We start from the raw sequence: 27,948 nt of genomic DNA on the forward strand, positions 1-27,948 counted from the left end.
ATCCTTAGGCTATTCGCAACGCTGTGATGGATATCTGTTCTAAAATGACAGTCTGTCGTATAATTTGAAACTGTCAAAAATAAAACTCGAGCTTTACGATCTCAATGCGAAGATTTAAAATCTGTTCTATATTTTTCTTGAAATGTATTAGTGTTGTGCCAACTCATGTTTGTTCTGTCAAATCAGAAACAAACAAACAAGATGAATGATTTCCAAAACAATATGGATTTTTGTCACGAAATTTTAAAAGAATTTCTGGATGATAGTGAGCTAGAGTGCTTTTTATTGGAAGGTAAAAAACAAGATGAATCAGTCAAAATATAAAATTTGAATTAAACTTTGTAGATGACATTGTTGTGGGTAGTGTTCCGAGATCTAGAACATACATACGGCGGAATTTTGGTGATGCACATAAACATATCATGGATGACTATTTTGGAGATCAACCCGTATACAACGAAAAAATGTTTTTAAGAAGATTTAGAATGCCGAAAGAAATGTTTCTTCGAGTTGTTGAGGCTTTGGAAGGAAAAAATGATTATTTCCGACAAAAGGTAGATGCTGTTGGCAAACCAGGACTAACTGCTATTCAAAAGTGTTTTGCAGCGGTTAGAATGCTTGCTTATGGAATAGCGGCTGATTCATTGGATGAATACACTAGAATGGGTGATTCTACAGCTATGCAGAGCCTCAAACAATTTTGCCAGACAATAATTTCAGTGTTCGGTGATTATTATTTACGATTACCAAACAAAAATGATATAGAAAGATTGATCACAGAAAATGGAAAACGAGGATTTCCTGGTATGGTAGGGAGCATAGACTGTTGGCATTGGGATTGGCAAGCTTGTCCAGTTGCATACAAAGGTTGGTATTAAACCAGACAATCCAAAAAATACCAAATTTGATTGCGCTGAAAGCATATTTTGATACCATTCGTCGTGTGCATACTGCTTATGTGTTAATGCATGATAGCATCGTATGTCTATGCTAATATATTGCTTGTTTCAGGACAGTTCAGTGGGAAAGAAGGAAAAGCAACAGTTGTGTTGGAAGCTATTGCGTCCTACGACACGCACATATGGCATAGTTTTTTTGGATCACCAGGTAGCTTGAACGACATCAACGTTCTTGATAGATCACCTATATTAAATAACATCATCAATGTTAGTTTGCACAGAATTCAACTTGATACATCATTCAAATATCAATATTTTTTAGGAAGGAGTATTCAACATAAAATACGAGCTAAATGGAAAAATGAGAGAGCAGGCGTATCTTCTTGCTGATGGCATCTATCCAGATTGGAGTATTTTTGTAAAGACGATTTCGCACCCCAAAACTGTAAAAGAAAAATTGTTCTGCAAACTGCAAGAAACTTGTAGAAAGGATATCGAACGTGCTTTCGGTATAATCCAAAAATGCTGGCATATATTGGCTAATCCAGCACGATTATGGAATTTGAATGATCTTCACTCTATTGTGACTGCATGCATTGTGTTGCACAATATGAGAATCGAATATCGTGCACCATTCGATCAATGGTGCAATGAAGAACCACATGTAGTTGAAACTGCAGATGTGCAACCAGTACATATGCCAGATGTCCCACATCCATTTGAAGTATATTGTTCAAAAAGATTAAAATTAAGGGATAAGAATAAATGTATCGCTTTAAGGCAAGATCTTATCGATCATTGCTGGCAAAATTATGGTCATTCTCAAGAATAAATTCATATGGTATACATATAAGAAAAAAATACGAAGAACTGCTCTCACATGTATTCAATAATCCGTTCTCACTTCCACTTCACTTTATCTATTATCTTCACGTACAGTGAAGTGATCGCTGTTGTGAAAAAATATAATATTTCCGACAAAATGATTGTGACGTGATGTTTATAATAACATCAAGCTCATTCAAATGATCACTTTTTTCACTATCGTAATACGGGCATGCATTAACTTCACTTGGTTTTCACCATATAGTCACAGATAACAGACATCCAAGCTAATGCAATCTTATTGAAATAAGCTTCGCTAAAAATCGTCGTTGTGTACGATTTTGCATGCATGATTTACAACATAAGAGCTCATAAGTAATTGTTGGGCTGCTCGAAACGCTAATTGTTACTTGTTACTACACTTTGCCAAATAACTGTTAAATTACTTACACACATTGAAATCACTCACTGTCTGTTATCTGTGGTGTAGTTATACCGCTAAAAGAACCATCATATAAGATAAAGTGATATGTATTGAGCATTTACATTTTTCCTTTGCATTGATTTCCAACGATCATTTACCTTACCGCAATGAAAAAATATAAAAAAAGTGTATTTATGTTACAAATTATTTTACTTCTCTTATATTGTGAATTATATTGTTGTATCATTCTGAGTTTATATAGTTTAAATGATCTAAAATCATATTACCGAGTAATTTAACTGGGACGAATAGTATGCCCTACATACAATGTTATTTTAATTATAAGTATTAAGTAAATATAAAAAAGTTAGTTAGGTTTTAAATATCCTCTTCAATGTATTCTTCAAACATGTTTTCTTCTGGCTCTTCTTCGATATCTAAAGATGATTGAGAGATGCTAGTTTCATCATGTAAATCCGCGCTCATATCCGTAAGTAATCTTTGCTTCTCGATTCTAAGAATTTTTTGAGAAACTGCGTCTAATTCGTCTAGCCGAGCGGTGGCAACTCGTAAACGATTTTGCTGTTTGAGAGCAGTGGTATAAACCTCGAATAGAGTTGCTTTTCGCTCTGTCGCCTTATCAATACGTTCTAAAGCGTCTGCTCTTCTGTATTCAAAAGCTTTCGCTATTATCGCCTTTTTTGCTGAGTTCCTTCCAATGGGTCTCTTTGTAGTGGTGCTCTCGAATAATTCAGCTGTTTTTGTTCCAGGTAACTTTTGAGTTGCTAAAAATATCGCATGATCATAATATGCTATTATTCAGTGCTTTTAATAAATGCTTACCGTTATGTATATTAAACTTTGGACAAACTTTCAAAACTTCCCAGCATTCCATGTGCTTAAAATCTTCTTTTTGTTCACGCTTATATAGATCCAAACTTTTCTGTAGCACGTCCTCGCTATTGGTGCCACTTTCATTCAGACTACTAATAGACTTATAGCAACCAGTAAACTTCGAGACCGCACGATTGCTAATTCCCCATCTTTGACGCAGGCTTTCGGTTGTTCTAGAATGAAAATTACCGTCATTCTTTATCGCTGTCCAGAATATTGATACAGATTGATCTGTGCCTTTCACTGGATCTTCTGAAATCGTGATCCACGATTTACAAAGCTGCTGGTCATCTTGAGGACCAAAGTTCCTTCCCCTTTTCTGGATTGGCATGCCACAATTTTCCATTTTCTACAAAGCAAAATCAATAAATACATTAATGAATCATTTCAAACATAGTCTGTACCTCAGTTTTACTATAAAGTTCTCGAAATGCACTGAAATAGTACACGCGTACAAGCGGATATAATAAAAAATCTGATGTGATAAATGTAGGAAAATGTTAGGTGTTGACGTGAGCTGCACAAGAGGAAATGTGGAAATACACTGCGATTCTCGGCGAATTTTTCAAAAGGCCGTATAAGTAAGTAACAGTTTGTTTATTTTTTTCCGATTCCTGAGATGCGACTTTGAAAATTTTTATGAATTTCCCAGTTCTCACCGAAAATTAAAGGATCCTATTATCGTTTCACACAAAGAGTGGAAAGGTAAACATAGGCTAAGAGAAATTAAACAAAGAGAAATTGTCACTTGTTAACACGGCCTTTTGAAAAATTTTCCAAGAAATAGTGGTATGCATTTATGCTTTAAAATCCGAATCTGAACGTTTTGAAAACCATACATTCATTTTGCCAATATAGCTAAATAGTTTTGCCTATACGATTACTAGTCCTTCAGGGCTGGTAATATTTTCACATCATTTACCAATCCTCGCTGTAAAACATTTACAGCTTATATTTCCAATTTCTGTTTTCTGAAATTTAATGAAATTCGACATTTCGTCTGTCAGATCTCGTTACACACACTCACGCAAGAAATTTAAAACAGTGTTCTATTCGTGTTTTAAATTTTCTTTATTCGAAACAAATTCGTCGAGCAGTTCTAAATCTGTTTCAAATTTGTGCTCGAAAAATAGAACTAGATCTCAGCGTTGCGATTGACATGATTTAGTCTTAGATCTAAAATAGATCAATCCATACGCGATAAAACAGCGTTGCGAACAACCTTACACGGTCTACAAAATATACTCAATCTTGTAATCAAATCATTTTCATTCCGTTACCCAGTAAACTTTATCGAACCGCATCGGTCCGATCATCGGACCGATTGAGCACGATAACGATAACCTAGAAGAGTTTTACGAAAACGGGCGAAAGATTCTCATTCATAATTCCATGTGGAAATCAGCATGACATCCGAAGCGCGGAATCCAGTGCAATAGCCTCCACATTATCGAAATTACGGAAAAAGCAATGAATTCTTTGGCTGTGAACCATTTCGCGGTTAATTTTAACTTTTGGTTAAAAACTGACACTTTAGTGGTTATTTTCTGTCCAGTAGTTAAATTTAACTAAAACTCCGGCCCATTTCAAAGTTTAACGGATGGAAAATTATTTGGGTTTATTTTGCACTGCTCGAAAGCATGGTTATTTTTGACTGAATTTTTCAACATTTCTTCGTTCCACTTCATACTCTGAGGCTGTGAGCCATTTTGCGGTTAATTTTAACTTTTGGTTGTAATCTGACACTTGAGTGTTTATTTTATGTCGTGTATTTAAATTTAACTAAAACTGTGGCACATTTCAAAATTTGACGGACGGAAAGTTATTGGGGTTTATTTTCCACTAGAAATAATTTCAACTAAAGAAATAATATTAGAATTTTTATGGCAAGATTTTTTTCAGTGTCGGAAAATAACCAGCGATCTGTCAAAAATAACCATGCTCTCGAGCAATTATCAACTGCCCATATAGAATGGGATCGCGAAACAAGAATAAGCGACCGTTTGTTGCTTCAGAGAGAATCCCCACTGCACCGTGCTAACCTGCCCAGACAGGTCATCGAGAGAAATCTTTCTTTGATGCCACTGATTTAATCGTGTGAAGAGTTGCTAAATCCTTGAATATATATATATATATATATATATATATATATATATATATATATATATATATATATATATATATATATATATATATATATATATATATATATATATATATATATATATATATATAATATGGGGCATTCCACGTAAAAACAGCCACCCAAATTTTTTTTTTCATCTAACTATTTTTTTCGGTCAATACCTCGAAAATATTCAACACGTTCTTTTTGCCTTTCTCATATAGAATATGCAATCACTGAGAAACCCGACTTTTAAACCGAGGCCCGGGGGACCGAGTGTCATATACCATTCGACTCAGTTCGTCGAGTACGCAAAATGTCTGCGTGTGTATGTGTGTGTATATTGTGTATGAGTGTATATTGTGTATGTGTGTATGTAACGTTTTTTTGCACTAAATTTTCTCGGAGATGGCTGAACCGATTTTCACAAACTTAGATTCAAATGAAAGGTCTTGAGGTCCTATAAAAAATTCCTGAATAATATTTGAATCCGAGTTCCGTTTCCCGAATTTTGGGGTAAAATGCGCAAAAAAATGTGAAAATAAGTGCACTAACTTTTCTCAGAGAAGGCTGAACCGATTTCCACAAACTTAGATTCAAATGAAAGGTCTTGAGGTCCCATAAAAAATTCCTGAATATTAGTTGGATCCGACTTCCGGTTCGGGAGTTATGGGGTAAAATTTGCAAAAAATGAAAATATGTTTTCTAGCTTTTCTCATAGATGGCGCGACCGATTTTCATAAACTTAGGTTCAAATGAAAGGTCCTGTGGTCCCATACGTAATTCCTGAATTTCATCCTTATCCGACTTCCGGATCCGGAAATATAAGGTAAAGTGTGTTAAAAATTGTATACCATCACTATAATATAATCTTTTGAAATTCCGCGTTTTCAAAAAAGAGCCTTTTTTCAACAGCCTGTACTGTAAAATCTAATAAAGATACCAAAATTCGTCCGAGATATGAAATGTGCGTCTTTTTCTAAGCTTTCAAATAAGCGATTCCATAAAACAACCTTTAAAATAATATAATGAAAACAGTTAAAAATTAATAAACAAATAGAACATTTTTTTTTTTTTTTTACTTTTTTATTTATGACTTCTGGTCAGTCAGTATTTTTTACTTTTTTCGGTTTTTTAACGATATCAAACTAACTAGAGATTATAAGAGGAGAAAGAATATGAAATCATAGAGCCATAGTACTCAAGGAAGAGTAAGGATGTGAAGAATAAAGTGCGGAAAAGTGAGACGTGACAAGGGTCATTTAAGTAAGCAGAAGGCTTCTCGTATCTAAACTTTTACCTTCTACCAGAGGAGTCGAACTTCGGCATCTTAGCGATACGAGTTATCCGAGTCTCTGATATGTCAGAAAGTAAAGGCAAAGGTCGTTTGCCATTTACTGTCCGAACCGGTTCGGACGAGAAGCCTTCTGCTTACTTAAATGACCCTTGTCACGTCTCACTTTTCCGCACTTTATTCTTCACATCCTTGCTCTTCCTTGAGTACTATGGCTCTATGATTTCATATTCTTTCTCCTCTTATAATCTCTAGTTAGTTTGATATCGTTAAAAAACCGAAAAAAGCAAATAGAACAATTTCAAACATGGGCCTGATTTTTTTTGTTGAAAAAAGAAACCTTAGGGGTTTAACTCAATCTTGACAAAGTTTCAGAGTGGAAAGATCAATACTTTCGGAGCAGTGAATTTTTCAATTACGACCCGCACGCGCGGAAATTCCAAAAAATCAAATCTCGAAAATTTCACGAACCATATTGAAATAAAAAAATACGTGTCGAATATTTTCGAGTTTTTTACCGAAAAAATATGGTTAGATAAAAAAAATTTGGGTCGCTAATTTTGCGTGGAATATACAAGATTTGATTGTGATTTGGGATGCAATGCCCAAATAACCATCCCCCTGTTATGGAAGCTGGTTCCTGAAACCATCGCATTTTGTTTTGGTGGCATTGTTGTCAACAATATGTTAAGCTACGTTCATATCATACAATCAAACCACACTGGTGTCGAAAGTTAATTTATTCAAACCCAATATAAATATAACTCTAGTCTAGTATTATCTATAAAACAAGTAATTTGACCTCTTTTTTAATAAGAAAAAAAATTGTGTTTTATTGTAGTGTGATTATATTCCATCGAAATCATTTCCTTATGTTGGTGCAACCGCATGAAGAAAAATATAAACGTGTGAACACTTCTTAAACACAGCGAACTAGAACCAAAATTTTCGGCTTCAAGCCAATTGTATGCAGATGACAATCGTGCACCGGGGTGCAAATAACCATATGCTTTATATCACTGCACATTTACAACTTTAATATAGCATCGCTTATGTAGCATTCACATTAATTCAACATGCTTTAAATCGGCGTGCATGAAATTTGCTTTTAAAATATAATGCAGCATTGTCTTACAACAGCTTTTCGTCATGCTATACATTGACATTCAATAGTATATTCTAATCCAATCAAATGGTTGAAGCCGGGTATAAATAAACGATATAAACTAAAGTTAGTCGTATAATAAAAAATAAACTCAAGATGGAATAGTCAATGATTTTTCATGTACTATTCATATAGAACCCCTCGGTGAATTCGATTAACCGTCAGTCGCAGTTCAATAGGGGGGTCTAAAAAAAGGCCGAAATACGAAAGGCGGAATAACGAAAGGCCGAAATACATAAGGCCGACGATGTTCTTATCTACCACATAAAGCCGAAATTTCGGAAAGCCGAAGCATAACAGGCCGAAATATATATAAAATGGCGAATAAGTGAGTAACAATAATTTTCTCACAAAAAAGTTACATTTTTAGCGGTAATCCACTTGTCGTCTATAATTAAATTACATATTAGTTATAAAAAATTGATTTCTTTTACTTGAGTAGAAAAGATATTTATTTAAATCTGGCATCCCTTTCTTCTATACCTGCAGAGTAGATCAACATAAAAAGAGCCTAGCTCTTTTTCGATTTGTTTACTTTTATGATTCCTGTGTGAATTATGAAGTTACGCCCATGCGCATTTTTCGTGAAATTGGTTGGTTTTTGCCACTAAGATAAATCTGCGGGTAATTTTATCGTCTCATTTACTATTTCCAGTAGTAAAAGGTTCGTAAACCATCTAAAATAAAGAAAATAAATAGTTTCGCCTTCCTTACTACCAATTAAAGTATCGCTCTGTTTGTTGGCATGGAACACGGAGGGCGAAACTAACATAAACAAATGGAATGACAGTTTCACCCTTTATAGTTCTTTGTATCACTAAAATTGAGAATTTTTTAGAAACCGTATTTTTAGGCAAAATTGTAGGATTTTGAAGCATTTATTGGTAGGAGAGAGTAACTCGATTTGTTTACTTTTGTAAGATTCGCCCTACTTTGAAAAACAGCTGATTTTTTCATTATTCCTCTACCAACAACTGTCTTTCGTGATCACCTTTGTTCGTTCTTTCTCGCTGATCTAATTTTTTTACCAGTTTTTAGAGTTGTGTGTTATTATTGTGGTACAAAGTATTTGGTAAGAATTCTAACGTTTAGTATATTTAGAAAATAATTTCATTCCGACCTGAAAAACTGCTTCGTCTACTAGTGTTACAATTGTAGTAGAAACACCTAGAGAAAATGAGCAGCTATCAAAAATTGAGAATTGATTTTAGTTTTGTTGACTGTGAACAGTCAGGCAGCTAAGCCGAAGATTTTCTTGCATAATTCAGAAAGCCGAAACGATTCTTTCAACGGGCAGACCAGGCAAACGGTTTGCTTGCGTGGGGCCGCCGCGGCCCCACGCAAGCAAACCGTTTGCCTGGTCTGCCCGTTGAAAGAATCGTTTCGGCTTTCTGAGTTTCGGCCTTCTGAGTTTCGGCCTTTGAAGGTTCGGCTTTCTGTGACGTACGGCTTTTCGTGTTTTCGGCTTTTTGTATTTCGGCTTTTCGTTTTTCCGCCTTTCGTATTTCGGCCTTTTGTAGTACTCCCGTTCAATAGCGGCCCTTACACGAGTCATTAAAAATGTCATTACTAAAAAATAATATCATTTTAATGAACGTGTAATGGTACACTAATGACGAGATTTCTATCAAATTTGAAATACATCATTACTTAGTCATCATTAGAAATCTAGGACAGGACCAGACAACTGGCTTCTTTTTCCAGAAAAATATTTCTCTTCTTATTCCGGTTGCTCCCTGCTGTAAATAATAAATGCCTCGCGATCACTGTTGCCAGTAGAGATAATTATTCATTCTGAAAACTTTCTCCCCTTATAACATGCAATTATTTATCATTTGAAAACACTTAGACAAATGTTATATCGGTTAAAAATATACCTCTGGATTCATTTTGATCAGATGATTGTTTTGAAGAAAATGTTTAGTTGAAAGAGCTTAATAAAAATTTTCTAAAACACTCAATTTTGGGTAATTATTTTTGCAGCTTTATTAACTAAAGTATTCAACATATTCTATTTGAGAAAAATAATAACATACAGAAGTATCCGAAGATTAGGTGCTATTCTCAACCAACATATTCAATATTCTCGTTCATATCACACTTCGTGATTTCAGTCTTTCTCTTTGTATCATCCAGTGATTGTTAAATGTACTCGTATACTTTCCGCATTGACAGGACTTAAAAACAAATTGACCTTAAATCCTATTGAAATTAATAATTTTGAAAAGATTACCCGAAAAATAAAATATCCAATATCAAGCTACATTGTTACCGACGATACTGACAACACTTTTCCTACCACCCTGCAGTAATATTGATTTCAACAACTTGTACTTGCTTATGTCAATTTCAACCAATCACGAGCTGGTCCGAAATTGGTCCTAAAAGTGGATTAACAATTGTCAGGTCCTGTCCTAGTTAGAAATGACAAAAATAATGCTCGTGTAAGGGCCGCTATTTACTACTCCATTTCTCTGAGTATGTAACTTTATCATTATTAGAGTTTAAATAAATCATCGTGTACATGGTCCTCACGCATACAGCAGTCAAGTAGTAATAGTATTTTGTAATTTTGGAATAATTTCTTATTTTTACAGCTTTAGGACGAAATTTATTCTACTCATAAACTGATTCTCAAGGTTAAAAAATCATGTGGTCAGACACACTGCTTATCGTATTCATCTCTGTTTGTACAGCGTTTCTTGGGGAAGGTAATTAACTTTTTTTTATAAAAACATTCGTTTAGCCTCTCATTTATTTTTCATTTAGGATTAACGTGGTTGATGGTTTATCGGACTGAAAAATATCAAAAGTTAAAGGGTGAAGTAGAAAAACAAAGCAAAAAGCGTAAGATTTGTATTCCTAGATAGAATTTTTGAAACTTTTATCAATTGTACTTCATTCTAGTGGAAAAACGTAAGGAAACGCATGGAGATTCCTTAGACAAATCTCACAAAAAGAAAATTGAACGAGATGAAGAAAAACTGAAGAACAACAATCGCGATCTTTCACTAGTTAAGATGAAGTCGATGTTTGCTACCGGGTTCGCGTTCACTGCATTACTGAGCATGTTTAATAGCATGTAAGAGATCGAAATTGATAATCCAAATTATTATGTACTATTCTTTATTCTAGTTTCGACGGTCGTATTGTGGCTCGATTGCCATTTACTCCGATCTCTTGGATTCAGGGACTCAGCCATCGTAACTTACCCGGTGACGATTACACCGAGTGTTCATTTATCTTTCTCTACATCCTCTGTACAATGTCTATTCGACAGAATATTCAAAAATTACTTGGATTTGCGCCATCGCGTGCTGCCAGTAAGCAAGCTGGGGGACTATTTGGACCAACACCAGGGCAATTTAAATAGATAGCGATTGTCATTTGACAAGAAAGATGTAACACAGCAATGCAACTGAAAAGCAAAGATTTAAAGGTGAAATCGGTTCGAAAAAAAAAACGTGTGTTAACTAGTTCTATGTTTCTGAACTTAGATCTCTTTATTTATTAGACTAGATCAAAGCATCTTGTGATGCTCAAATTCGCAGTTTTAAACAATCGTGAATCAGCAATCACTCATTTGATGGTCACTTTTCGTACTGATTAAACATAACGAACAAATCGTTTCAACCTCAAAATGTAATTTTTGTTTAAAATTTCACAGTTCCTTTTAATAGATTTGCTTCCTGCTAGTCTCATATCATACGATGTTCGCTTCATACAATGGTTGATCAACTAGTATACGGTCAAATCCGAATCGCGTTAAGTCGATGCTCCTAAATTCACCATCGATAATCATTTCGGATATTGCTCTTCCGACAGCAGGTGTTTGTTGAATACCTGTAAAACATTTAAATCGAATTAAATATTTTACGCAAGTAGTCTGTGAAATCTTATGATAAACGTTTTTTAAATTTATTACAATTGAATTGTAATTTACGGCCCGGTTTAAAAGTTCTGTTGAATATAAAAAAATATCCTCACCATGACCACTGAATCCTGTCGCTATGTAGAGATTATTGTAATATGGATGAGGACCGACAATTCCATTTTCATCAAACGTATTATATTCATAGTATCCAGCCCACGCATTTTGTACTTTTATGGCCTCAAAATTGGGCACTAGTCGGGCTAGATTTGGCCACACATGGCTATCGAAGTACGAATGATCAACTTCCAAATTGTCAGACCTTGGTTCTTCCTCCGGAGAAGGACTTTTTCCACCAAGGTAATTTCCTCCTAGTCCGTCTCGTCGGAAATATGTTCCAGTCGGGTCAATTGTGAGTGGCGTGTTTATTCCTGGACCATTGTCATTTTGACATCGAAAAACATAAACGTAACGCTTCCTTGGTTCCACTGGTAGCGGAACACTTAGTATATTTTTTCCTGTTCCAATGCGAGCCAATCTACCTACATTTCCAGATTGGGCCCCGGCAGCGATAACTACGAGTGAAAATTTGATGTCTCGAATTTCATCGTTTTTCATTCTTATATAAGCTCGATCAATGCCTTGATATTGACCAAAATCTACATTGTCAGTTAGGATATCGTGCTTGGTAAGGAACTCAAATCCTACCACTTCTCCTTGTACGTAGTGAGCTCCATACTCAATTGCTCGTTTTTTAAACCCTGATAATAATGCCCACGGATCGAACCATCCTTCCTTTTCCAGGCCATGACAGCCGAGAGCTATACCATCAGTATTCATCCAAGGAAATCGTTCCTTTAGCTTAGTCGAAGAAAGAATTTCATTTTTGGCTCCCAAAGCATTTTGCAGTTTAGAGTTTTCTTGTAATTGTTCTGCGCCTTGTTCCGATGCCAACATTAAGTATCCGTGTGGCGTAAAATTAACGTGAACGTCATCACCGAGAAGTTCTTTGACATCTCTTAAGAAATCGGCACCGTATAAACTCATCTGGATGTTCTCCACAATTGAGAATTGCTGTCTTAATCCACCAACCGAGAGGCACGTGGAGGCTTTCTGGTATGTTGGATCTTTTTCTACAACAACTACATTTAATCCATCTCGCGCTCGTTTTTTCAACCAGTAAGCAATAGACGAGCCCACTCCTCCACCACCAATAACTAACACATCACAATGACTTTGGAAATCTTCTCTCCGGTACTTCTCCAGATAGTCATCCGAGGATGTCTTAGTGCTTTTTGGAAAAATGAAATTTTTCACGCTCCTCATGTCACTCCCCAGGATTTTTAGAGTTTTTTTGATAGGATTTTCCCGGTTTGCATCAACATGTTCAGGCTGGAATCGATTTTGACCATCCTTACTGAAGCCACTTGAAAACTTACGCATGCAATAGGTCAATTCTAGCTGTTTATTATTTTTTTCCAAAATGTTTTTCCCCAATCGAATCATACTGCGTCACAGATGTTTACTGCAATACTTACTACTGAAATTAAAACAAAGTGATCATCTATTCATCTGAAGTTCTCTATCGGTTGAAAAACGTTATCTTATCACATAAATACATGTAGATTGCTGTTTACCGTATTTTTTGATAATATCGATAATACTTCATGTCAAGTTTAGGTAGCACTGTAGCACTGCAAAAAATCGACACAATCAAATTTCATACACGCAGAAAAATCGCAGATCTTTGAAACAACAAAACGATTAGTTGCCCACCAAACCAAAATAAATTATTTTTTCAAACCGAAACATCGTAACATCAAATATAATATGCTTTCTTTGAACAAGAATATGGATACACCATAAAAGTTATCATCATTTTATCAAAGATAAACTCAAGATTACAATGTCCCATAAAGTCCATCAAAAAATGTTAATAATGCAATTTTGTTGACCCTTCGTTAATAAGCGTCGATAGACATTGGAAAACGACGGTAAAATTCCATAGCAACAATACATATTTGGAAGGTTGTAAACATAATGCACATAATATTTTGTTACTTTTAATCACTTTAATGCCTCATAAGATAAGAATATAACAAATCAAATAGATTCTTAGTAATAATTCTAATTGATTTTTACTTATCTGTTTCAATATCCAATTGATATGCAGCAAAATACCGCGATTTCTTCCATATTGCAACTTAAGATTAATTCTAAATAAACAAACATTGTCACAGTTACTACGCATGTAGCGATTCGATTCTTGTTGTTTTGTTTCAAATAATAATTACATTGACTATGAACCGATTGCATCGAGAGAAAAAGCCTATTTAAAAAAGTTTTCGTTGGTTCTTAAATTCAATTATTTCGAAATCAAAAAAACTTTCAACTGTTAATTTATTCACTTATTTCAAAAGTTTTACTTATCAAATTTATTGTTTCTTGAGCCTTTTACAAGTTGGACATTTTAATAGGCACAATATTATTTTTTGTGTGCATGTAACTTTTAGCAATGAAACAACTACTATTATGACTGTGAATCATTTCGCGGTTAATTCTAACTTTTGGTTTAAATCTGACACTCGAGCCGTTAATTTGATGTCAAAAATAACCCTGCTCGAGAGCGATGGTTATTTTCCGACACTGAAAAAAATCTTGCAATGCAAATTCTAATATTAATTCTTTCGTTGAAATTATTTCCAGTGGAAAATAAACCCAAATAACTTTCCGTCCGTCAAATTTCGAAATGAGCCGCAGTTTTAGTTAAATTTAACTACTTGACAGAAAATAACCACTCAAGTGTCAGATTTCAACCAAAAGTTAAAACTAACCGCGAAATGGTTCATAGCCTATGTATCCATTACGAGGATATTTTTATCTTGCGCGTTCAGATTCTCCAGTGGGATAATTGTTGCGAAAAATCAAATTCCGCAAAATCCATTCTAAATCCACCTAGTGGCGTGATAATGCCTTCGGAAGAAGCCAGAGAGAAAGCGACGCGATGCGGAACTTGATAGATCGCACGGAGTCGCGCGGCAGAGCTCCGTCCATTCAAGTTCAGCAGAATAATGACATGTGTGTCAGAGTGAGTGCAATGCGATCGGTCAGTAGCCGCTTCACAACGCATCGAGTTCACTCTGACACATCTGTCAGTTTTCTGGTGAACTTGAGTGGACGGAGCTCTGACGCGCGACTCCGTGCGATCTGTCAAGTGTCCCATCGCTTCGCTTAGCGTCGCTTGTCGCTTTCTCTCTGGCTTCACCCTTCCTCTTGCAATTTAAATTGTCTCATCAAAACAATTGTAATATTCTATCAAAAAGTCTATTTTTTTTAAATCGATTCCGGTATCCGAGAAATTTTAGCGCGTTTTGAAAATTGGAATTCGTCGGTTACATCACATAGCAGATCCCGGTTGGCGGTTCAATAATAGAAATAGAGCGTTGGTCTTTTAAGCCAGTTGTAGTATGTTCAAGTTCCGACCTAGAAGGATTCTTAGTGTCAGTAGGATCGTACAATGATTCTGTACGCTAAGAATCGGCTGCGAAGTCTGTTGAAACAGGAAGGTAAATTCCCCAAAAAAATGTAATACCAAGACTTTACTTTGCTTTTTCACATAGGAGATTGCCGTTTTTAAAGAAGCCTAAGTTTATCTAAATTCATAGAGTCACCATCGAGAAAATTCATCCCATGTAAAATGCGGTTATGTCACGTATACCACTAGATCTCCGGAACAGGAAGTGATAGCTATTTAGTTTTTGAACTTGAAAAATGACCCAGTAGTTTCTCTCAAACAAGCCTAAGCATGTAGAATCCAGTTTAGTCATCTCAGAGAAATTTGAGCGAAGAAGATAAAAGTGCGCTTATTCGGATACGTACCTTGTACCTATCGTACGTACCTATCTCGGGAACCGGAAGTTACAGCCATTTTATTTTAGAATTCGATCAATGGCTCAATAGTAGCTTTCAAACGAGACTATACTTGTTAAAATCGGCTCAGCCATCTCTGAGAATATTGAACGGTTAAAAAACAAAGCGTATCGTTGCTAAAATAACAGCCATAGCGGCCCTTACACGAGCATTAAAAGTGTCATTACTAAAAAGTAATGTCATTTTTAATGAACGTGTAAGGGCAATAATGATGAGTTCTCCATACACATTTGAAATGTCATAACTTTAGTAATTAATAAAAATGACATTAATAATTCTCGTGTAAGGGCCGCTTTTGATCTTCAAGCTTGTGAAATGTATTCACCAGTAGTATTCATACATGGTCGATAAGTTTTGTCAAACGTCAGTGTTGGCAGCTGTTAACTAAATCTGTACATATAGAGCTTAGGAATAAAACTCACTTCGTTTTAGTAACCTGAATAGTGTACACCAGTTTTTTGATACTCCGAAAACCTGAAAAGAGAAGAAAGTAAAAAGTAATTTAAAGGTCTAAAGTGAAAAGTTACAAAAGCTTGATCAACAATTCAATAATAGCTTATAAACGAGCCTATCCTAAGGGAACCAGCTACTAGATAGTTCGATTGGTCTTTCGCCTTTATTACCAATTCTGACAATCGATTTGCACGTCAGAATTGCTTCGGTCCTCCATCAGCGTTTCTCCTGACTTCAACCTGATCAGGCGTAGTTCACCTTTCTTTCGGGTCACATTCTGAACACTCACGGTATGTTATGGCACGATGACCGCCCATAATCCCACACAACGAGAGAGTTATTTTTTTTACGTCGATGATAATGAAAACCAACGCATTTTTGCATTCTTGAATTCGATAAGAATATTCCGAGAATAAAAACGCACTGAACTGCTAGAAGTATTTTCTTCACTTAAATGTTTGAAAACTCAACGCTTACTCTATTATAATAAATGCGGGAGAACTCATGGCCTGAGCAAATTTGACTCAAATCCATACATAAATTATGACATATTATTCTAGTTTATGAATTTGAGTAATCACAACTTAAACCATGAGTTATGTTCAAAGAGCGTGTAGAATGCTGTCAGCATGTTCAGCGGCCCTTACACGTGACAATATTATTGTCAACCCAAAGTATGGTCAATACCGTCAATCAGTTCGTGCTCGCATCGCAAACGACACAGTCGAAAATTTCTTACGGTCGCGACGACAGAAACAAAGACAATACAGTGCAGTGAACAATAGAGTGTACGAAATGGGCAAATACGATTTAACAAAGCCTGAAACTTGGCCAACAAGGCCAAATTCAATTTGTATTGATTTCAAGCGCTGCAAAGTTAGACCTGCAGCAACCGAAATTGAAATCTTGCTTAAGGAACGAATGCATCTAAACGTTAATGATGTAAGTGAGACTCAATTCAACAAGGCGTCGAACTGTGTGTACATTATGTTCAAACGTGAAAAAGATGCAATTGCATTTGCTTCGGTTAATAACGGAGTGCACAGTGTTGATCATGACAATGTTAAATATAAAATCCCTGTGTACATGGTGGACAATGCCATAGAAGTACGCGTGCATGACCTTCCCCCGCAGACCAGCGAGGGGTATGTTCGGGAATGTATGTCGCAGTACGGTGAAGTCGACGACACGACCAGGCACTCCGAAGAAAAATCAGCATTAAAACTGTTCGCTAACGATTCACCGCCAGTTACCACAAATCTAGCGACCCCTTGTAAATGATAAAAATAATCTTCTCGAGCAACACTGTTTAAGTTGCTATGGACTAGTTACCAAGGAATCCCAAAACAAATAAACATGTTTTGAAAGCGGTGGAATATTTCTATTAGTGTTAAACTTTGTCCAAATCAAGCAGAAATGCATTCAAATGAACTCGATTTTCGGAATTTAATCGAATCTATGGATGAAACCAACGAACGAGGACAATGATCTGCTTCCAGCGATTCATCCGTACACTTCAACTGCTAGCTTTTCTGGGCAGTAGGATTCGGTGTAATATGCCGGTGTCATAATTGTTTTGTGTCGGTTGATTGCGCAGCAGTGGAAACAGTATTTCACCTTGTTGACTACTATTCGAGGATTACTAGCGGAATTCCACAAAGAAATCATTTTACCGTACGTTATGCAGGTACCGCAGAGCACTAGCCTCGCTCAGCTCGTTGTCGGTCATTTCCATGTCTTCCTTCTCACACAACGGTTTCATGTCAAGACCTGAATTTCGAACTTGGCTTTATAAAAGACATAACTCATATTCCTCAATTTTTACATTCCGCTTGAGTCAGGTAAATCCATTAAAATGATCCGTAATATAATAACCGATCTGAAATTTATTTTGTTTACATTCATCTTGCCTTCGATATGCAGTAACCAAGGTTTGGTGACTGTTATTCAAAATCAATAAATATATCAACTTGTGTTGCCAGTTTAAAAAAAATCATTGGCGTTTCCGATTTGACATTTCCAGTTACTGAGGGGTAGTTAAATTTACCATACAGTTTTGATAGACGAGTGGCAGGTCGTGTCGTCGGTGAAGTTCTTCCCATCGAAAAGGAAGTATGGCGGAATTTTTTCCCGGGTATCCGGAATGGCGTGCGAGTGGTACGTATGCAACTACGTAAAGCAATTCCATCTTACATCATTTGTGGTCAAGACGGAATACATCCGTGTAAAACGTTGATTACGTATGAAAATCAATTGGTTACATGTCAGTTTTGTGAACAACCTGCACACTACGGCAAACCTTACACTGAAACTGCGAAAACAAACAAAACAAACAAAAACAAGGACAACCACCCAACAACGGAAACTAGTGAATGCAGTGCTGTTTCAAAAGCACCTTCACCATCTAACCAACTATCAACTGCAATCAATGTACAAAGCGCATATACAGCAACTGCAAATGAACCAAAGACTGCGATCAACAATGAAAACAAGGAAACGGAAACCACTCACAATTCCAACGATGTAGCAATGGATGATATGAGCAACGGACAAAATGACCTCCAATCTTCGCTAGAAGGAAATGGAAGCTCCTCTCCCCCTAGAAGAAGGGTGACAACGAGATCCAACAATAAAAAAATTATATTGTGTAACAAAAACATGGGTAAATCGGCCACGTAAAGCTATCCGCAAAATGGCCTGAATAAAAATTGTTATAAATAAAAAAAATACCGTCAATCAAATTGACTTGGTCCACATTTTTCGAAAAAATCAAGCGCTTGGAGCTTCAAATATTGCAACTGAACATTGATACATTGAGAGAATAGTTCATTGCACATATTTGACAGTTTCCTCTCTGGAAACAAAGTATTGTCGGATTGATGAGCAGTTTTGATTTTTTGACAATATTATCTTCAATCCGATGAAGTTTCCACTACACAATTAAAAGTATTGTCACTAAGGGTGTCTCCTTGTATTGTCAATAATATTGCCTCGGGTAACCCGTAAAAAAATATTCCATTAATTTTACAACATAAACAATTAATTCACATTTAGTTCTATTGGTTACAATACATTTTATTGTATCTTGACAAGATTTTTTTCATTTCCAACGATTCAATATATTGTTTCTTCGATTCCACAATTGAATTTATTGTACACGTGGTGTTTCAAACGATATGCAAACTGTACATTTAATTGGTTTACAAGAAAACATGCATGAAAAATTTGTATGATTTGAATTGTTACGATACTTAACAACCTATACATTCGATTGTAAAAAGCATGTTCACAATTAATTGAATAGTGTATAACAATTCATTAAAATATTTTTCAATGGTCAAACCAAAATTGTGGAAGGTTTTGTAACAGCTAATCGTATTGTTTTTCTACAATATTTTTTATTTGGGAAGGGTCGATTTTTACTCTAAAAATATACATAAATGGCTGCTTTATTTTAACCGTTTAGAACAACACTTTGAACACAACCCTGCATTAGCACGAATTTTCGTGTAGCTCAGAACGAACGATATTAAATAGCATAAAAATAATTTTCTGATGGTGGCGAGGTACTCTACTTTGGATTGATAGAAATATTTTTAGTTTTTGTGCGAAATACAGAGCCTTGTATAGTTTATTTTAGGCGCATTCGGTTTATCTAGTTCACTACATAAACAACAAGTAATATCTTTTTCAAGAGAAGCAGTTTTGGAACGTGAAAAAGTACAGGTAAATGGGATCTTAATGACATCAAATGTATAGCATCCAAAGAAAAGTGGCGCTGATGTGTATGAAACCGGCTTCCATAGGCAATTGAAAAGAAAATGAATAAACGAAAATGTTTAATTTATTTTTTCGAAATTTAGTTTTTCATCTTTTTTTTATTTTGCATATGTATTTTGCAGAATGCGACGCAAAGCAGCTGCGAAAGCCTCACCTGAAAAAGTATCTCGCCGTACATCAAGACGGGGTCGGCAATCACCTACGCTAAGCCCTGATCGAGATGAAGATCACGACCAACAGCCTGAAGCTGAAATCGTAGAGCAGCATAAATCAGATCAGAGTAACTCGGAAGCAGAGGAACAAGAAACGCGGAAAAAGGGTAGAGTTCGTAGAGGTACGCGTGCTAAGGCGTCCGAGGAGAGATCGGTTGCGATTCCGAGAAGAAATACTCGTCGTAAATCACAATCCGTCGAAAAATCGGATAAAGAAGAAAGCGAAAAAGAAGAAAATGGCGAACAAACAAAGGATATAGAAACAACTATAATGGAAACAATTCAGGAAGAAATTCTGGAGGAACTGTCTGAAACTGTTGAAATATCTAATGAAACAGTAAACAACGATGATCAAGTCAACGTTTTTGTCGAGCCAGAACTAGAAGAAAGTACCACCCAAGAAGTGGAACAACATTTGGTATTAGATCAACACAACGGAGATAATATTGAAACGGATGCATCTGAACTGGTGGAAGATGGCAAAACGGATTTGTGTGATCAGCCTCAAGAGTCTGGTGCAGTAGATTCAGATATTATGCAGGAAGAAGAAAGTCAACAAACGCTACCAAACCAAGAAAAAATAGAAGATGCTTCTCCGGTGAAAGCTGCTTCTCCGGTGAAAGCTGCCTCTGAGGATGAAAATTCATCGGAAAAAAATCAACCGCAAATACAGCTTCCGAAACCGGCGCGTAAGTCTCGCTTTAGTTCCCGGTCTAAAACTCCTGAAAGAGTAACTACAATTATTGAAATACCATCAATACAAGTCGATGAAAAACATGACGATGAACTGGAAGCAGGAGAAATCAAGGAAGATGTGGTTCTTGCACGCAATTACGAGAAAAAAAATGACGATAAACCGCCTCGTAAACCATTACAACGAAAGCGTCGGTGGTTATCTTCTAAATCGGATGCAAAATCATCAGTTATAACCATTTCCACTGACTCATTGAAAAATATTATTTCCGAACCGGTTCAGCCAGTTCCACTTTCTGATGTAAAGCTGGATTCTTCGCCGGAACCTGAGGAGATCGTTGATAGTAATGAAGATCCTCCAGCTATAGAACGTCGTCATTCAAGGGACAAACTGTCATCAAAATCATCGGAAAAGGAAAATTTAGATCTGGACATTGAATCTGAACAAAAACCAAAACCGGTGGATAAGAGTATGATAACGCGTAAGATCAGTATCGTTAGTGATAACGAAAATAACGTGGTTACCAGACCACCCAGTCCACCTCGGCATCATTCCAGCAATATTCTTTTCATCACGAACTTGGTGCGACCATTTACGGTGTTACAATTGAAAGGTTTATTGGCTAGAACAGGCAAGATAGTAGAAAACGGATTTTGGATTGATAAAATCAAATCCAAATGTTTTGTAAAATACGAAACTGAGGAGTAAGTATCGTTGAATTTGAATTTTACATCAATTTTTTGTTTTTTTTTTCAAAAGCGAAACATTCGTTAGCAGTATTAGGAATTACAATATGCCTTTTTCAGTGAATCGATTGAAACACGTCATGCACTTCACGGCGTTCGTTGGCCTACGTCGAATCCCAAATGTCTGAATGTAGATTTCGGAAGCGAGTCTGCTATGGAAAAAGCAATTATATCAACGTTAGACGAAACTGGAGCAACACGAATAACTATCGACAACTCGAAGGATTCAAAGGATTTCGGTTGGAGTCGTGATTCAATGAAGCAGAACGAAGTATGTATTGTGTCTTTTGTCTATAGTGCCTGTGTTATTTGTTCTAAGTCAGATTTCCATGCGTTATACATGCGAACAATTCCCGATCAATCGCGCCAAACTTATCCAAATGTTTGCATCAATGATTATGTACAATATAAACTATTGCAAATTTCTTATAGATTCATTCGCCTCTTATGCTGTCTGACTTATTTAACCTTTGATTATTCATTAATCATGACTGAATCTTATGTCGTTTTCATGGACCCTAACTGTCCAGTTTTGATCCTAAATTCATAGGGGAAACCGGGGCTAAACCGAACATGGGGTTAAACCGGACAGCTTCTAAATCAGCCATTATCGACTTTGTAAACGCGCTTTTATGTGACAGACAGTCGTCAGCTAGCTGGATGACACTGAGTCCATTCATTTTGGCGTCAATCGTGTTCGTGTCAAAACGTTTTTTACTATTTTTATTTTTGAAATTTTCTTATTTTTTTGGGTATATTAGATTCCTGTGAATTGTAAGGAAAATCTAGTTAGTATTTTCTAATGTTCATTTCTCGAAAACGAATTGTCTGTGCGGGGCTAAACCGGACAAAAAAGTGGAATTCAACCGGACACATAATTTTGAACTATAAATTCTTAACAAATTCTTGAAACATACCCTAATATTGATGTCCATTTTTCTTATCTACTTTTCATTAAAATTAAATTTATTATAAATTCAAGCGAAACGTTCTTTGTATGTAGCAAAACAATCAGTCCTCAAATATGATCAGTATCTAACCAGGGAAAACATATTGGATATCATTCTTCAATGAAGACTCTAAAGTCAGTTTCAACATCAATTATTTGGTACCCATATTCCCGGTGAGCACGATTATGTCTCACCCAAGGTTGGAAACAACAAACAATCCATTCGAACTTGGTTTCCTTTCTTTTACGTATATAAAGTTATCTTAAGATTTGGCGCCCTATTTTATTCGTTCTTCATTTTTGTGTGAGACTTTATGGTCCGTTTTAGCACCGCGATTCCTGAAATATTGGATTTTGGCTTCGGTAACTTCATCGTGACTTGGTATAAAAACTAATGCATGTTTTTTCAAGTTACAAATTGAGAATTGTAGTTGAGAGTTGAAGCTACACAACTGTAAAGAGTAATGTGTAATTGATGTTATTTTCTTTTTCCAAGATTTGTCCGGGTTAGCCCCGCAGTCTCTGAAGTTTTGGATTTTTGGTTGATCACTTCATCGCGACTTTTTTGTGGAATTTAATGCTTATTTTTCCAAATCACAAATAAAAATTGTAGCTGAAGGCTGAAACTACACAACGTTACAGTATCTTGGGTAAAAGTCTTGTTGTAATGATTTTTTTTTAATTTCCTGAAAGTGTCCGGATTAGCCCCGGTCTCCACTGTATTCGATAGCAGTTATGGTCGAAATTGGATTAGATTCGACTACAAGCGAAAACGACATAACTAAAACAATTACGGATTATTTTCATTTATCTCTCTCTCTCTCTCTGGAATCGAGCACTTTGATGCCAAACGGCCTTTAGGATGGTTCTGTCGGGATAGAGATAATACGTATTAATTTCCGATCCTTGATTCAGAATCATTCATAAGTGATTTCCAAAAAAAAGCAAAATATACAAAAATAGAATACTCACCTCGTGTTAAACGTTGTTAAAAAAATTAAGAACTAAATTTGATTTCAACTATGCTAAAATATGACTATAATTATTAAATAAAACTGTCTTTCCAGGAGTTGCACGTTACGAGGCCAGTGCGAGAATGGGACCTTGGGAAAAAAGACACTTTCGATCATGATCGTGTAGAGGGCGATAGAAGTGGACGAGACAAGGAGCGTGATCGCGAGCGAGATCGTGATCGTGAGCGAGAACGTGATCGCGAACGTGACTTGGATAGGGAGCGGGATCGGGATCGGAGTGGACGCAACGAGGGACGAGGAGATCGCGGTACACACGGCGGGAGAAGGCGTTCGATGGATAGGGACTACGGCAGGGATCGGGACCGGGACCGAAGGCGAAACAGTGCCAGTTTATCACCTGGTAATAAGAATTAGAATAATCATTGAAAATGCGAACTGAAGAACAATTGTTTTTAGCAAGAAAATTCAAGAAGAAGGAGAACGAGCCCCCCATTCGACTATTGGATGATCTTTTTAGGAAGACAAAGACGACTCCATGTATCTATTGGTTACCGTTGACGGCTGAGCAGGTAAGAGTTGAAAATTCATTGATGCGAAAGTGTTGTATATTTAGTGAAATCTCATTCATTAAAGATCGCTGCAAAGGAAGAACAACGTCGCAAAAATATAGCAGAAACACAACGGCGCCAGGAAGAAACGCGTAAACTGGAGGAGGAACGCCGCAAAGAACGTGAGCGACGTGACCGCGAGCGCCGCGAACGTGTTCGATCGAATTCGCGAGATCGTCGTCGTCGATCACGTTCTCGTGACGACGGGCGACGACGCCATCGATAAGCGGCTTCGAGAGCCTGTAAGAACGAAACAAAAGAGTAAGAACAACAGGACACTTGATGAGGATAATCTGATAGAAAGATTCATTAATATATTAACCCAGCAGAGATAGCAAATGGTTCCCCGGACGCCGCGTACACACGTTGCCAGTGAAATTCGGAGACAACTTCCCAGGAGATCCAATACGCCCTTTTCGGGTATTCAGCGATGATTCCATATAGGGTCTGTGCGCAATGTTATTGTTTCTTTTTATCATTAACTCTCATGCAGATTTTAGTTTTCCCTGGTTCTTGTTTCTATCTTATTTTGTTTCGTTTTTTACCTAATTTTACAGTCAATGTCTATTGTTTCAATCGTTCCAGTTGATTGCAACAATTTATTTAACTCCAGTCATTCTCGACTTGATAGTTTTACAGGACCACCATTTGTTTTGCTTTCAATTTTTACTAAACTATATAGTGGTAAAAATCATTTACTAGCAAAGTATTGTTTCGTTTTCGAAATTTGTACGAAACAGTATTTGCTAAGATTCGTCGTTTAAACTATTCTATTACAATTTACTAACATTTTCCTACGAGTTAAGCAACAGTACACGATCAACTATAATATTTAGAAGTACATAGATAGAAGCATATATAGCTTGCGCAATAATAACAATTATTAGTCCAGCAGTTGATCCCAACACAACAGGATTTCGATTTATCAGGGGAAAAAGGAAAGCAGTTACATAAAAGAGGCAGAAAAAACGTTATTCACCCCCAGCGATGAATGTCATAACAGATCAATAAGCATCCTTCTCTTCTATGTATTGTGTATTTTCATCAGAAGCTGAGCACAAGCGTAAGCAGGACGAATTCTGCAACCAAGTGAAAGGGTGATTCAATGAGGAATGTCTGGAAACCGTTCGCCATACAGACAGAGCTTATGTCACTGGTTACAACTACAATGCGTTGTGTCACTTGATATCACTAGAGGATGGCACCCTAGCGCTTTCTTTCGGCTCTCTTTTACTGTTTGTGTACCGCCGATGGTTCTTATGCTTGTGTGAATAGGAGAAAGATCTACCATGACACAAGCTATGATGATGGCAGATGAAGAAGTGAGTCAGATCAGCATAGCTACGGTAGATCGCAATTGGTAGACGAATTGGGTTGCCGAAATATTACAATCAAATTGTTGGTAGAACTACCAAATAGTTTAAACTTTAACATCGTATCAAATACAAATCGAATAGTCGACTGCACTATCAACTGTGAAACACTTTTTGCATCGTTGGAACATAACATTAGCTGACTACTTCGTTGGATGGAGCGGATCGACGTAAATGCGGTCAAGTCTAACACATCTAAGTTTTTGGTGTAAAACTGAATTGATAGTCTACACATATGTTCGTGTGATTAGGAGTTAATAAAATAGTTCGTGCCGATTTTTCAACCGCCGTAAAACTTAAAAAATATGCATCCTTATATTCTATGAATTTATATCCATACGAGAAAAAGATAACACAAATAAACTTATATGCCTAGAAAGTATTAATAATCTATTATTATGAGTTCAGTTTAGTTTGTGAGCAACCACAAAACGTTGATGGAACAGTTATTTTGCATTTCTGCACTTGCACATCAAACTAGTGACAATTAGTACAACTTGGATGACATTTTCGACCATCTTTTCCACAGCCACAACCTAGTGGTCCCCAGCGAAAGCCTCGCGTTGCCCAACAGATTCCTGTTTTACACATACTACAAGTCAAGAAATCGCAGCCTGTGATCTTTGTAATTATCATTCGGCAATTGGGACAATGCATTGCCTCGCCAGTTTCCACCAGGCTTTGCAAGGTTCTTTCTGATCTCCGGTTTTCGTAGTTACCGCTCAACACGTCCTGGTAGTCCTCGCAGTTCATGTTTGAATGTATAGCCTGTGAGTGATGTAGACATGTAGTTTTTTTTTGCTTACCAGAGCGAAAAATGTCTACTCACCTTACAACGCAAGCAATTAGTTGCCCTACATATTGAGCATTGGAAGGCGGACGCAGTAGTCTCTACGAGACACCATCCATTACAGTCCGGGGTTTTGCAATGAAAAGCATTTTCAGCCAAACTTTCCGCTTGTTTTAACGATCGATTCAAAAAGATATCGTAGTTGCGCTCGTCGAGCAAGCTTTTTATTTCACGATGTTCAATAACATTTTCGCACGCATTACCATTTTCTTGAAATGGACATCGGACTTCAACGTCTTCTGAGAATACTATAGAATTCTGCAAACATTGTTTGCAAAATTTATGGAAACATTCACGTAAAATAACGCCTTCGTAGGCTTTAAATAATTCAAAACAAATGGGACATTCGAAAGATTGTAAGTTGGGAACAATTGATGCATCCGAAAGAGTTACCAAAAGATCAAAATCTTCAGCATCTATTGCCTTTGATGGTTCTACAGTATCAATTTGCATTGCTCCAAAAACACGCTCTAGAAAGCACTTTTCCTCTTCAGAACTCAAAAGCGATTTAATTTCTTGATCCGATAAAACACCATCGCACTCATAACGACCATGAGGATAAGGGCAGCGTTCGGAAGTCGCTTGAAGCAACGATTGTCTTATACACGTCCTACAATAGGTGTGAAGACAGTTCGCAAGAACTATTCCTTTTGCTGGTGCGGTCATCTTAGCACAAAGGTTACACTCAGTTTCGTTGTTATTCAACACCAACGACTGCTTTGAAAGCTCTAGAAGTTGCTCATATTGTCCAAGATTTGTACCTTCGACCTTCAAAGCAGAAAGCTGAATTGAAATATTTACCAAAATTCAAATTTTATACCTGCGTATTATTTTTCGCCATGTTACAAAAATGTTATATTTTCATGTAGTTTCAATCTAAGACAACTAGATCGGCGCCTTTATCCCGCATGACCATAGCTGCCAGACGGCTGACTAAACGCTGCCAGCGGGCAAAATATTGCTGGCAGCCATTCTGGTAACCGACTGACTCTCGGCTGCCAGACATACACCTCAGTAACTGGTAATGTCAAAATGAAATCTCTTGAAAAACTATTGAAACTGGCAACACAGGTTGATGAATTATTGATTTTGAATAACAATTACCAAAACCTTGGTTACTGCATATTGAAGACTTGAAGAGTGTAAACAAAATAAACTACCTCGAGTGGAAGATCTCATTTCGCGGCAAATTACAAGTTCTGTAGCATCACCACGCGTAAGAGCAGTGGATCGATAATTTCAGCTGGAGCTCGAACATACGAAAAATTTCTTGTAGGACCGACGCCATTAGGTTATCGTATGTGCCCAAAATCTTTTGTAATGGATATTTTTTTTGCGTTGTCGGTATCACATAGCGTTTCAATATCCGTCGATGTTTGTTAAATAATTTAACATAATAAGACTTTAGATCAGATCTATGACGTCTGTCTGCTATGTAAATGAGTTTTAAGATGGTAGTAAACTGCAAAAGTCATTGAACTGCGAATCCTTTTATCAATCTGATCATCAAAATTTAGTATCGAATAATGAATGATAAAGCAGAGTCGATCCGATATATCAGCACTATTCTACGAGATGCAAGTAAATCGTTTACAACAAATCAAAGATACTTAAATATTTGAGGTTTATTTTTAATCCATTCCAGAATCGCACTTCATATGCAGGTACGAATAGACTTATAAACAGAACTCAAATTTGTTCTTTTATAATGACTTTCTAAAGTATTCGTCAAATTTATGTATATTTATTAATTCTGATTTTCTCCCAAATCATTCAACCCTAATTGCTAATCAACGTACATGTAAATCATTACGCCGTCATATTTCGGACATTCGAGGAACTCCTTTACTTCGCAAATCGGGTGTAAACTTTGATGAACCTG

The 27,948-nt window shown here is 36.5% G+C and overlaps 5 protein-coding genes and 1 long non-coding RNA gene across 11 annotated transcripts; 3 read left to right on the forward strand and 3 right to left on the reverse strand.

Annotated features, from left to right (window-relative positions):
• The first annotated feature begins 68 nt into the window (after positions 1 to 68).
• Positions 69 to 1,731, forward strand: LOC131429296 (uncharacterized). Its single transcript, XM_058593355.1, has 4 exons — positions 69 to 292; positions 346 to 867; positions 1,012 to 1,166; positions 1,222 to 1,731. The coding sequence occupies exons 1-4, from the start codon at positions 166 to 168 to the stop codon at positions 1,729 to 1,731; spliced, it is 1,314 nt and encodes a 437-aa protein (XP_058449338.1). The 5' UTR covers positions 69 to 165.
• Positions 1,732 to 10,069: 8,338 nt separating this feature from the next.
• Positions 10,070 to 11,267, forward strand: LOC131430933 (calcium load-activated calcium channel). 3 transcript variants are annotated; one of them, XM_058596230.1, is made up of 5 exons: positions 10,070 to 10,104; positions 10,224 to 10,337; positions 10,396 to 10,473; positions 10,534 to 10,708; positions 10,762 to 11,267. In XM_058596230.1, the coding sequence occupies exons 2-5, from the start codon at positions 10,277 to 10,279 to the stop codon at positions 10,997 to 10,999; spliced, it is 552 nt and encodes a 183-aa protein (XP_058452213.1). In that variant the 5' UTR covers positions 10,070 to 10,104; positions 10,224 to 10,276; the 3' UTR covers positions 11,000 to 11,267. The 3 variants fall into 3 exon arrangements, with proteins under 3 accessions (XP_058452213.1, XP_058452212.1, XP_058452210.1); XM_058596229.1 differs by lacking the exon at positions 10,070 to 10,104 and adding an exon at positions 10,144 to 10,176 and having other exon boundaries at positions 10,230 to 10,337; XM_058596227.1 differs by lacking the exon at positions 10,070 to 10,104 and having other exon boundaries at positions 10,183 to 10,337.
• LOC131430932 (FAD-dependent oxidoreductase domain-containing protein 1) lies at positions 11,096 to 13,201 on the reverse strand. Of its 3 annotated transcripts, none has more exons than XM_058596225.1 (3): positions 13,135 to 13,201; positions 11,614 to 13,037; positions 11,096 to 11,469 (listed from the first exon to the last, which is right to left on the reverse strand). In XM_058596225.1, the coding sequence occupies exons 2-3, from the start codon at positions 13,001 to 13,003 to the stop codon at positions 11,330 to 11,332; spliced, it is 1,530 nt and encodes a 509-aa protein (XP_058452208.1). In that variant the 5' UTR covers positions 13,004 to 13,037; positions 13,135 to 13,201; the 3' UTR covers positions 11,096 to 11,329. The 3 variants fall into 3 exon arrangements, with proteins under 3 accessions (XP_058452208.1, XP_058452209.1, XP_058452207.1); XM_058596226.1 differs by having other exon boundaries at positions 11,614 to 13,034; positions 13,135 to 13,192; XM_058596224.1 differs by having other exon boundaries at positions 11,614 to 13,167.
• A 6,154-nt stretch (positions 13,202 to 19,355) lies between these two features.
• LOC131430934 (apoptotic chromatin condensation inducer in the nucleus) lies at positions 19,356 to 24,657 on the forward strand. 2 transcript variants are annotated; one of them, XM_058596232.1, is made up of 7 exons: positions 19,356 to 19,606; positions 19,783 to 21,270; positions 21,373 to 21,583; positions 23,329 to 23,635; positions 23,692 to 23,804; positions 23,869 to 24,104; positions 24,170 to 24,657. In XM_058596232.1, exons 2-6 carry the CDS (start codon positions 19,784 to 19,786, stop codon positions 24,067 to 24,069), a joined length of 2,319 nt encoding a protein of 772 aa, XP_058452215.1. In that variant the 5' UTR covers positions 19,356 to 19,606; position 19,783; the 3' UTR covers positions 24,070 to 24,104; positions 24,170 to 24,657. The 2 variants fall into 2 exon arrangements, with proteins under 2 accessions (XP_058452215.1, XP_058452214.1); XM_058596231.1 differs by having other exon boundaries at positions 19,359 to 19,606; positions 24,173 to 24,657.
• On the reverse strand, positions 21,591 to 23,345 carry LOC131430937 (uncharacterized). Its single transcript, XR_009229587.1, has 2 exons — positions 23,234 to 23,345; positions 21,591 to 23,129 (listed from the first exon to the last, which is right to left on the reverse strand). It is a non-coding gene; the product is annotated as an uncharacterized LOC131430937 (long non-coding RNA).
• Positions 24,658 to 25,583: 926 nt separating the features above from the next.
• Positions 25,584 to 26,985, reverse strand: LOC131430936 (ranBP-type and C3HC4-type zinc finger-containing protein 1-like). The gene is made up of 3 exons (XM_058596233.1): positions 26,887 to 26,985; positions 26,046 to 26,834; positions 25,584 to 25,984 (listed from the first exon to the last, which is right to left on the reverse strand). The coding sequence occupies exons 1-3, from the start codon at positions 26,905 to 26,907 to the stop codon at positions 25,694 to 25,696; spliced, it is 1,101 nt and encodes a 366-aa protein (XP_058452216.1). The 5' UTR covers positions 26,908 to 26,985; the 3' UTR covers positions 25,584 to 25,693.
• Positions 26,986 to 27,948: the final 963 nt, after the last annotated feature.

The sequence above is a fragment of the Malaya genurostris genome, chromosome 2 (genome assembly GCF_030247185.1).
Source record: "Malaya genurostris strain Urasoe2022 chromosome 2, Malgen_1.1, whole genome shotgun sequence".
NCBI lineage: Eukaryota > Metazoa > Arthropoda > Insecta > Diptera > Culicidae > Malaya > Malaya genurostris.

Coding starts and splice junctions, on each gene's coding strand:
- LOC131429296 (XM_058593355.1), top strand. CDS start 166: ATGTTTGTTCTGTCAAATCAGAAACAAACAAACAAGATGAATGATTTC. Junction 293..345: donor AGAGTGCTTTTTATTGGAAG/GTAAAAAACAAG, acceptor TAAACTTTGTAG/ATGACATTGTTGTGGGTAGT. Junction 868..1,011: donor TTGTCCAGTTGCATACAAAG/GTTGGTATTAAA, acceptor TGCTTGTTTCAG/GACAGTTCAGTGGGAAAGAA.
- LOC131430933 (XM_058596230.1), top strand. CDS start 10,277: ATGTGGTCAGACACACTGCTTATCGTATTCATCTCTGTTTGTACAGCG. Junction 10,338..10,395: donor TACAGCGTTTCTTGGGGAAG/GTAATTAACTTT, acceptor TTTTTCATTTAG/GATTAACGTGGTTGATGGTT. Junction 10,474..10,533: donor AGAAAAACAAAGCAAAAAGC/GTAAGATTTGTA, acceptor ACTTCATTCTAG/TGGAAAAACGTAAGGAAACG.
- LOC131430932 (XM_058596225.1), bottom strand. CDS start 13,003: ATGATTCGATTGGGGAAAAACATTTTGGAAAAAAATAATAAACAGCTA. Junction 11,470..11,613: donor GACAGGATTCAGTGGTCATG/GTGAGGATATTT, acceptor AATGTTTTACAG/GTATTCAACAAACACCTGCT.
- LOC131430934 (XM_058596232.1), top strand. CDS start 19,784: ATGCGACGCAAAGCAGCTGCGAAAGCCTCACCTGAAAAAGTATCTCGC. Junction 21,271..21,372: donor GTAAAATACGAAACTGAGGA/GTAAGTATCGTT, acceptor TGCCTTTTTCAG/TGAATCGATTGAAACACGTC. Junction 23,636..23,691: donor CAGTGCCAGTTTATCACCTG/GTAATAAGAATT, acceptor AATTGTTTTTAG/CAAGAAAATTCAAGAAGAAG.
- LOC131430936 (XM_058596233.1), bottom strand. CDS start 26,907: ATGGCGAAAAATAATACGCAG. Junction 26,835..26,886: donor TGGCGAAAAATAATACGCAG/GTATAAAATTTG, acceptor TCTGCTTTGAAG/GTCGAAGGTACAAATCTTGG. Junction 25,985..26,045: donor CTAATTGCTTGCGTTGTAAG/GTGAGTAGACAT, acceptor CATCACTCACAG/GCTATACATTCAAACATGAA.